At 42.6% G+C, this 9464-nt stretch overlaps 1 protein-coding gene across 1 annotated transcript in view; it reads left to right on the forward strand.

Annotated features, from left to right (window-relative positions):
- CASR (calcium-sensing receptor) overlaps positions 1 to 9464 on the forward strand; it is a 93008-nt gene that overhangs the window by 45861 nt on the left and 37683 nt on the right. The window contains exons 2-3 of the mRNA XM_014546948.1: positions 3622 to 4022; positions 5635 to 5941. Of these exons, the coding sequence (XP_014402434.1) occupies positions 3838 to 4022; positions 5635 to 5941 (492 nt within the window). The 5' untranslated portion in view covers positions 3622 to 3837. The remainder of the gene's footprint in view (positions 1 to 3621; positions 4023 to 5634; positions 5942 to 9464) is intronic.

Consider the following 9464-nt stretch of genomic DNA (forward strand, 5'->3'; position numbering starts at 1 on the left):
CCGCTGGGGTGCCTGACCAGCCTGGGTGAGGGGCTGATGTGGTTTTGCGGGATGGCCACACCCCCTTCAGGGTGGGGGTCCCCACTGGGGTGCCTGGCCAGCCTGGGTGAGGAGCTGATAGCTGTTTGCAGGCTGGTCCAGCCCCCCAGTGGGGGCCCTCAGCCTGTGGGGGGGTGGCCAGCATGGGGGAGGGACTGAGGGCTGTTTGCAAGCTGGCCACAGCCCCTTCAGGGTGGGGGTCCCGCTGGGGTGCCTGACCAGCCTGGGTGAGGGGCTGATGGCTGTTTGCAGGCTGGCCAAGCCCCCCAGCAGGGACCCTCCCCCCATGGGGGTGTGGCCAGCCTGAAAACAGCCCTCACCCAGGCTGGCCAGGTACCCCAGCAGGGACCCTCCCCCCATGGGGGTGTGGCCAGCCTGAAAACAGCCCTCACCCAGGCTGGCCAGGTACCCCAGCAGGGACCCTCCCCCCATGGGGGTGTGGCCAGCCTGAAAACAGCCCTCACCCAGGCTGGCCAGGTACCCCAGCAGGGACCCTCCCCCCATGGGGGTGTGGCCAGCCTGAAAACAGCCCTCACCCAGGCTGGCCAGGTACCCCAGCAGGGACCCTCCCCCCATGGGGGTGTGGCCAGCCTGGGTGAGGGACTGATGGCCATTTTCAGGCTGACCACGCCCTCCAGTGATCCAAGCTCCCAGCCTCTCCTTTTTTTTTTTTTATCAGGTATCTGGGATTTATTTATCTTCTGTAATTGAAACTTTGTAGCCTTGGGCAGAGCCCAGTGCAGGCCAGGGCAGATGGGAAGCTTGGCTTCCTCCATTGCCGGGGGCAACCCAAGCCTCCTGCTGGCTCCAGCTCAGTGGATGCCGCCATCTTTGTGATGGAGTGATGGTTAATTTATATATTACTCTTTTATTAGATAGGATGATTGACTATATGACTAAGACCCAAGGAATAAAGCCAAAAAATCTAAAAACAGGACTGGAGTTAGAGAACCGGGATGGTCAGTATTGTTCAGACATTACTGGAGGCCCTTCCATGAATGCTGAGTATCTATCTGCTGGGCTGCTCATGCCATGTGGGGCTCAGCACCCTCTTCTTGAATGGCTGTAGGAGTAGGTGGGGATCTTAAGAGACAAGGGGTGCATATGACAATGGATAAGAGCTTGACATTTATGCATATAATTATACAAAGTTTGATGAGTCTTTCAAGAAGGGAACTCCAAGATCCAAGATATAAAAGACTATGACAGGTGGACCTACCTGGTCTGAGGGTTCAGGGAAGGCCTCCTTGAAAAGTCCTATAAATTGCTTATTGCACAACTGAGGTGTTAGCATAGGTGGAAATCCAGCCTGTGTTTCACTCCCCAGGCAATAGGTTCACATTGGCCCAGGACTGTGTCTGCCCCCAAAGGAGCTCTTTTCTCCATTTACACAAAGGCCTCACAGTTCACCATGTCTTCCTCACTGCTACCCCTCAGCCATGCCTCCGAAGTTATGGACAACTGAAAGATAAGCAGATGTTTTCCAGACAAAGTTTAGGCCAGATAGACCAATAAGGGGAGCATCATGTATGAGGTCTGTGGATATAAAACAAGCCTGGTGGCCTGGCTGGCATGGCTCAGTGGTTTAGCATTGACCTATGAGCAAGGAGGTCATGGTTCGATTCTGGTCAGGGCACATGCCCAGGTTTCAGGCTCAATTCCCAGTGGGGGGCGTGCAGGATGATTCTCTCTCATCATTGATTTTTCTATATCTCTCTCTTCCTTCCCCTCTGAAATATTTTTTTAAAAATAAAAGAAGCTGGTGCATTTGAGGATCTGAAGAAAGTTCACTATGGCTGGAGTGGGGAGTTCAAGGGGAAGTTTAGAAAAAGTGAGGCTGGAAAGGTACTCATTACAACTGGCATTTTCTGTGAATTTACTAGCTACACTCTGCTAATGGATATCTATGCATTATATTATTGAGATCACAGAGGTTAAGTGATTTGCCCAAAGTCATATGTTAGGAAATAGTGGAATTATGATTCAAAGCCACATTTAACTTCAGAGCCGGTGCTCCAAACCACTTGTTCCATGGCTTCAAATGATTTGCAACAGTGGGTTTCAATTCATAACTGGAGGAAGGAAGGCCAGTGAGGAAATAGTTGCAGAAAATGGGTTGCAAAGGGACATAAGTGGAGGAAGGAAGGCCAGTGAGGAAATAGTTGCAGAAATCCAGGTAAGAAATGTTGGTGGACTTAACATGGCCTTGGAAGTGGGAAGGAGTGGGAGGATTCCAGAGATATTTAGGAAGTACAATCGAGGCTTGATGCTTATTTGAATATGAAGGGCAATGATGAGAAGAGGGAGGAGATAAGGATGACCCTTATGTTGTGTCTTCGTGGATGGCATGTCATTTGTTGAGATAGAAAATGGTGGAGGGACAAGTTGGAAGCACCTGTGGAACACTCAAGTGCAGATGTCCAGTTGGTGGTTGGATGCTTGGGCCTGAAACTCGTACGAGGCTTGATGCTTGTTTGAATATGAAGGGCAATGATGAGAAGAGGGAGGAGATAAGGATGACCCTTATGTTGTGTCTTCGTGGATGGCATGTCATTTGTTGAGATAGAAAATGGTGGAGGGACAAGTTGGAAGCACCTGTGGAACACTCAAGTGCAGATGTCCAGTTGGTGGTTGGATGCTTGGGCCTGAAACTCGAGGGAGGCTGTGTAGCTGACATCAACATGTAATTGTTGACCCACAGAGTGGATAATAGAGAGTATAGAGTGAGAAGAACAGAGAGTTCCTTCTAGGACAGCCATGCTAAAGCAGATCCAGCTGTTGAGCTTTGTAGAACATAACTGGACTCTTGGTTTATTTGCATCTTTTTCAAGAACTAGTCTTCAAAGGTTTGTGGAGTGTCATGTTATAAATTGTAACCAGAGATCTGTGTTGAGGAAGCACAAAAAAGGGAGGCTACCATAATAAAGAATAACTGGCCTTCGTGACATTTTTGTTTGATTTAAAGTCAGATGTAAACTTAAATATGACTCATAAGAACATATGTGCTCAATAAGGTATTATTATTATTATACAAGGAATTGCCAATTGCCTATGTATTAATTACACAGAAGGACAAATGGATTAAAATCCAGCAGCAACATCAGTGGAGGCTTTAGCTTATCAATGGCCTCTTTAAAATGTGGCCCTCACCTAGCCAGTGTGGCTCAGTGGTTGAGTGTCGACCTATGAACCAGGAGGTCACGGTTTGATTCCTGGTCAGGGCACATGCCAGGGTTTCAGGCTCAATCCCCATTGTGGGATGTGCAGGAGGCAGCCAATCAATGATTCTCTCTTATCACTGATGTTTCTATCTCTCCTACTCCCTTCCTCTCTGAAATAAATAAAATATATATATTTTTTAATGTGGCCCTCACAACTGAACACAGTCCTTCTCCTACATGAGCAATTAAACTTTTCTGTATCTTATATGAGGTGCTATAAAAATGAGATTCTGAACCATGCCTTCCCCTGCTACCCTACGGCTTCTCTAAATAGAAATTCTGAGCCACCTTTGTTGCAATCGTCATAACAAGATGGAGATTTAGGCTTAGTTGAATTCATTTTGTCTCTCTTTTCTCTTAGAAAGGCTCACAGCAGTCTCTACATGATGTGGCTTCTAAAGATTCAAGGACCATCCACCTTACTAGTCTGCAATGGAAACGGCAGAAACGGACATTCAAACACCACGACTTCCATTCTGTTATTAATCACTCTGTAGGCATGTGCCCCCACCGCAAGGAGTGAACTGCACCAAACCTCAGCAATTCTTGTCTCTCCCTCTGGAGAGGAAGCAGAACTATGGCGCTTTATTGCTGCTGTTTGATCCTCTTGGCATTTACCTGGCACACTTCTGCCTATGGGCCCGACCAGCGAGCTCAGAAGAAAGGGGACATTATCCTTGGGGGACTCTTTCCTATTCATTTTGGAGTAGCAGCCAAAGATCAAGATCTAAAGTCAAGGCCAGAGTCTGTGGAATGTATCAGGTAAGGGAAGGAGCTAAGTCAAAAATCTCTTCTCTTCTGGGTGGTTGGAGAAAAGCTGTACCAAACCCAAAACAATTCTTCAAACTTGGTTTTCTCTTTTCAAAAATGGTGATTGGTAATCACGCTGAAATTTATTATCCTCCCACCCCTGATTTTTTAAAGAAATTTTTCCAAAGTATATTATCACCTACCTTAACCTGGACATCAGAGACCATTACCGCACCCCAAGTCTTGACCCATCTTCTAAGAGAGAATAGCACCTTCATTTTGAGATTTGCAACTTCCAAAAGTGATCCAATACTTTCCTTGGTCTTCCTAGTAGCTGAAAAATGAAAATGAAAAGTAGGATTATTTTTTAAAAAAAAATGGATTTTATTTATGTGCTAGTGAGAGCTCACAAATTAGATAACATTCTCACATGTTTCTTATGAATTCAGAAAAACTAAGTGCAGAATTTTACTGATCCTGATTATATCCTTCACATAACCCATGTGGACAGGAACCCCTTTGCTGCACCCTGCTGGTCAGAGGTGTGCATGTGCTACATGCATACCTAAGATCAAGCAAGAAGCTTCATATTAAATAATATGTATTATATTAAGAAAGCAAAATTAGCTTAACAGTACAGATGTTTTATGTAATGAAAAATTCTATAATATCTCTTCATAACTTTTCAGATTTTAAACAAATAATTAAATAACAGAACCATAAAGAAAATGACTAAGAAAAGACATTAAAAGTTAGATCAGGACCTTCAGCACCCTAACGATATAGTGGAGATTGTATTTCTCACCTCCTGTCATAGAGTTCAAGTAGTACAGCCCACGATGAAAGGGAGAACCTGCAGAGTTGTTTTGGGCACAGATACACTGACTCAGCACATTTTTGGAGCCTTGACTCTGAGCCAAGTCTTCAGAGGATAAAACTATGTCACTGACCCTATTTCTCTGGGTTAATTTGCTTGATTTTTACTTAAAACAATGTCCTTTGAAGAGCAATCCATGCTCATTTTTTAAAAAGAGGAAGTAAAAATAAACCAAAAGCACACAATTTTAAAATCATATTCCACCACCCAGAAATAACCAATGCTTGTGAACAACCTTTCTATGCATAATATTTGCTTACTTGTTTATTTACAAAGGTGACACCACCCATTTCCCTTTCCCCTTTGACCTCCAGGACTTTTGTGGTCTAAATCTGTGACTTTGCAAATCTGAGGTTATTCTTGGGCTCCTACATGTTAAAATCCTAATCTATTTTTATTTTCCCTAGTCCTTTTTCTTTTTAAATCTCTATATTACCAAGGAACCTCAAATTCTTTGCTGGGTGAGTCAGATACAAGTTATTAATTCTGTTACTAATAACAGTCTTTATTTGTATTATTCCCTAACTCTGTGAGGCACCATGCTGAGACTTTTGCATAATTATCGCCTGTTCCCAGCCACCCTATGAGGTCTGTGTTATCCCCATTTACAGAGAGGACCTTGAGTCTCAAAGAACCCAATGTCATGAAACCAAAAAGTAACAGAGCCAACCCAGCTTTGCCCAGTCCTTATTCTAAAGTAGGTGACCGGAAAGCCTTCCATGTTCTTCCATTTCTTCTTTCTTCCAGGTACAATTTTCGGGGGTTTCGCTGGTTACAAGCTATGATATTTGCCATAGAGGAAATAAACAGCAGCCCGGCCCTTCTTCCCAACATGACGCTGGGATACCGGATATTCGACACTTGCAACACCGTTTCTAAAGCCTTGGAGGCCACCCTGAGTTTTGTGGCCCAGAACAAAATTGATTCTTTGAACCTTGATGAGTTCTGCAACTGCTCACAGCACATCCCCTCTACCATTGCTGTGGTGGGGGCAACCGGCTCGGGCATCTCCACAGCCGTGGCAAACCTGCTGGGGCTCTTCTACATTCCCCAGGTATCCGGGCCTTCTTAGATGGGGCGATGTGGGCTGGGGTCAGGAGAACCGCCTTGGGGGACTGCCATCCTCAGTGTCCAAACAGTTTGCTCTTTTCCTCTCTCTGGCTTTACATGGACACAAAAGTCCTTTTAATTACTTGGGACATTGGATCATGACCATTGGGGATTTTTGAGACCTGCCCCCCCCCCCAATATCAACATCAACTAGACCTTCACAAGTCTTCCAAAATTCATTTAAATATACCTATGTAACACTTTGTTATGACTTCTATTTATTTATTTGTATACCTTGCATAGAACTTTTCCCCCCAAGGTGTTCAGTTCTTTAATTTCCACGCCATTCCTTTAGTAAATGACCTTTCTTCTGCCTTTACTAAAAGGTATGAGACCATATGCGTTAATCAAGCCGTTCAAACCCCAAATATGTCCCTAATCCTATTCTACTCCCTTAAACATCTCTTCCTCTCAACTATCTGGTTGGAAATTTAGCTCAGAGAGAAGCAAAGCATGTTTTCTTACAAAACAGGAACTTGGTTGCAGATTCTAGAAATGGAAAATATTCTATTCCATTTAACAATTATTTATAGAGTGTATATGAAGAAGCATCTCCACCCTGTAGGAAGTCAGCGTAGGTGGGGAGATGTCTGTATTTTCAGTGAATTGCACATTGACTGAAACATGTGCTTTGATAAGTGTTTGTTCAAAGTTGCATATTTTTTTCACCAAAAAAAGAAGACAGCAAACTTTAAATGTCATTTTATAACCTAATTTTTCTCCCTTAATACTATAGAGCAAACCTTTTCTCATGCCAATATTTATAGATCTATGACATCATTTTATAATAGTGAAAAATTGGAAACAACCTAAATGTCCATGGGTGGGAGAATCAGCTCAATTGTGATATATTTCTTATATCAATTTTTAATTAAATTTTAAATCACATTTTAAAAATCAAACTTTGAAATTTTTATGTCTAATATTTAAAATTTATAAATCCCTTCGATAAATCCACATTTCTATGTTGTGAGGTCCTTGTTTTGCTGGATGCTAGCCATTATCCCTTTACATACACGTGACAACTGAGAAAGTCTTGCCATCATTTCCCGAATCCTTACTTTCAGGGAATTAAAGGTGTTTCCCATGGGGAAGCCCTGGCTCTGTAACTTTTGTGCTAAAATGATCTAACAAAGTGAATGTGTTGGGCAAAATGCAAATGTGTATCTTTTAAGTTTCACATATGGTGCAGTATTATTTTCAATACACAGTTAAAGCAGATTGTTGTGATCTCATGTCCAGCAGGTATAAGATGTAATTGTCATCAATAAAGAACATGAAGGGAAAGATTTTAATTTTTTGTGATTTGAATGAAAGATAACGTTAACTTGAATTTGAATATTAGAAGTCCTGAGAAGACGACAGTGATTATCAGTCAAACCAATGTAAGTGTATCTACAGCAGTGGTTCTCTGCCCTGGCTGCATGTTGGAATCACTGGAGAGTTTCAAGATACTGATTCCTGGGTCTTATTTCCCAGAGATCGTGATTTCATTGATGTGAGATGCAACTTGGGTGTTGGGAGTTTGGGAAGTTCCCCAGGCAATTCTAATGTGCAGCCGAGTTGGGAACCACAGCTCTGCAGGGTGGGGTCAGTGGTATTTCTGTGCCACTCACGCCACCAAGTGGATGGAACGAGCAGACCAGCTAGCCTGTTCTAACCATAATAAGTTGTGGTCAGAACAGGTTAGTGAATCATCCATGAAATTCTCCCCTTATAATAAAAAATTTTTGTGTTTTTTTAAGGGTTTTTGCAGCGGGAGGGAGCACAAAGTGGTGTTTACTCCCCCACTGGACAAATGTTATGAATGCATTCTTCAAGAGAAACATACACATGAGGGATATGTTTGTTTTTCAATTGTATTCCTTTAAAACCCTTTTGGGCCAAATTTTCAAAAATCAAGAAGTAAGCAATAATGAATGGATTTTAAAATGCCCAAGTAGGTTTTTCATTTGCAAAAACCTGATTTAGAAGCCTATTGGTTGGGTCTGCAAATAGAGCATCTCAACAAATTATTTAATCTCACTATCTATCTCATTAACTCCCACAGTACAGCAAGCAGGGGCTTATTCTGATCAAAAAATTTTTTTGTCAATTTCATATTATAACTTCCAAATTCAAAGCTTTTATTTTAAAAATATGCCTGCCCATTAGCAAGATTGGTCCAGTTTTTCATAGACCAGTGCCTTTTATGTTTTGGTATAGAAATGATTCATTGATAAGAAGAAACATTTTAGAAAAATTCATTTTAAAAACACTGAACATAGGAAATTAATTGTTTTAATTGGTGATAAATATCTAATAAGGCATTCTCCAAAATTTCTTTAACTTCATATTTTTAAGAAGTTTCAAAATCTCTCTAGAAAACTGGAGAAAAAGTGATATTAACATCCCTCATTACCTAAAAGAAATTCCATTAAATATAAAAATGCTTTTTTGTTCTTCAGAAGAAATGGTCCAATAACTTGGAACTTCCTAACTGGTGAGCCAGGACACACAGGAGTGCTACAGATAGGCCAAAGCCTGCCAAGATATTGATCCCCTCAAAATTTTGGATGGCTAAGTCAGAGCACCCTCCACCAGGGCTGCTCAGCCTCTTCCGTTAACCTCATTTTCTGTGTTTGCCACAATGTTGGAGGGGGAGGGGAGTTGGGAAGCTCTGTACTAACAAATGCTTTACATGATATTCAGATACTTCTGCAGGCAATGATCTTTTACCATCTAAGAAAAGGCTTTCTTCCCTTGGTGCCTCAAATATAGAACGGGCTATGTCTAAGAAAGTGGAAACACAGCAAGGCAGCTTTCCAAGGTTCCTTTTCAGCCTCTCTAGGTTTTAGAGACCCACCTGAAAGCCTGTCAAGAGGCCTAGGCCATCACCTGAAATGAACAGAGGAAGGGGCTCTGAATGGTGACAGAACCCACTGAGAAGCCAGGAGGGGAAAGGATGTATTTCTGACTACATTTAATAATGTATATCATTGTTATGGTGGTGCAGGGAAATTGAGCCTAATAAACCTAATGACTAATTGAGCCTAAAAGATAAACAGTTCTTGTAAATGACTGCAATTAAGGATACTTTTATCTAAAGTACTGTGGGGAGGAGGATGGGGAGAAGGGGGAGGGAAGAGAGTGAACAGCTAGAGACTAGAGATGGACAGGAAGAGAGAAACTAGGCAGACTAGGAAAGGGGAACCCCTTGGGGCTCCTCTGAAGAGACTTAGGTTCATAACCCAAAGGGAACCTATACCTTTCAGAAGTGAATCATGGAAAATGTGTTCATCGCAGTAAAGGGGGAGCTAAAATGTTCATATCAGAACCTGGACCCAACAAGCAGAAGATGTGTACATGGGTATAGTGTAACCAAGAGGCAGTACCGAGGAGGTGAGGAGAAATGATGGGACAGGGCATAAATACTCTCCGTGAAAGAATAAGTGGATCCTACTATTGTTGAGCTGACTTTATGGCCA

This window comes from Myotis brandtii, unplaced genomic scaffold (assembly GCF_000412655.1).
Source record: "Myotis brandtii unplaced genomic scaffold, ASM41265v1 scaffold46, whole genome shotgun sequence".
NCBI classification, from domain to species: domain Eukaryota; kingdom Metazoa; phylum Chordata; class Mammalia; order Chiroptera; family Vespertilionidae; genus Myotis; species Myotis brandtii.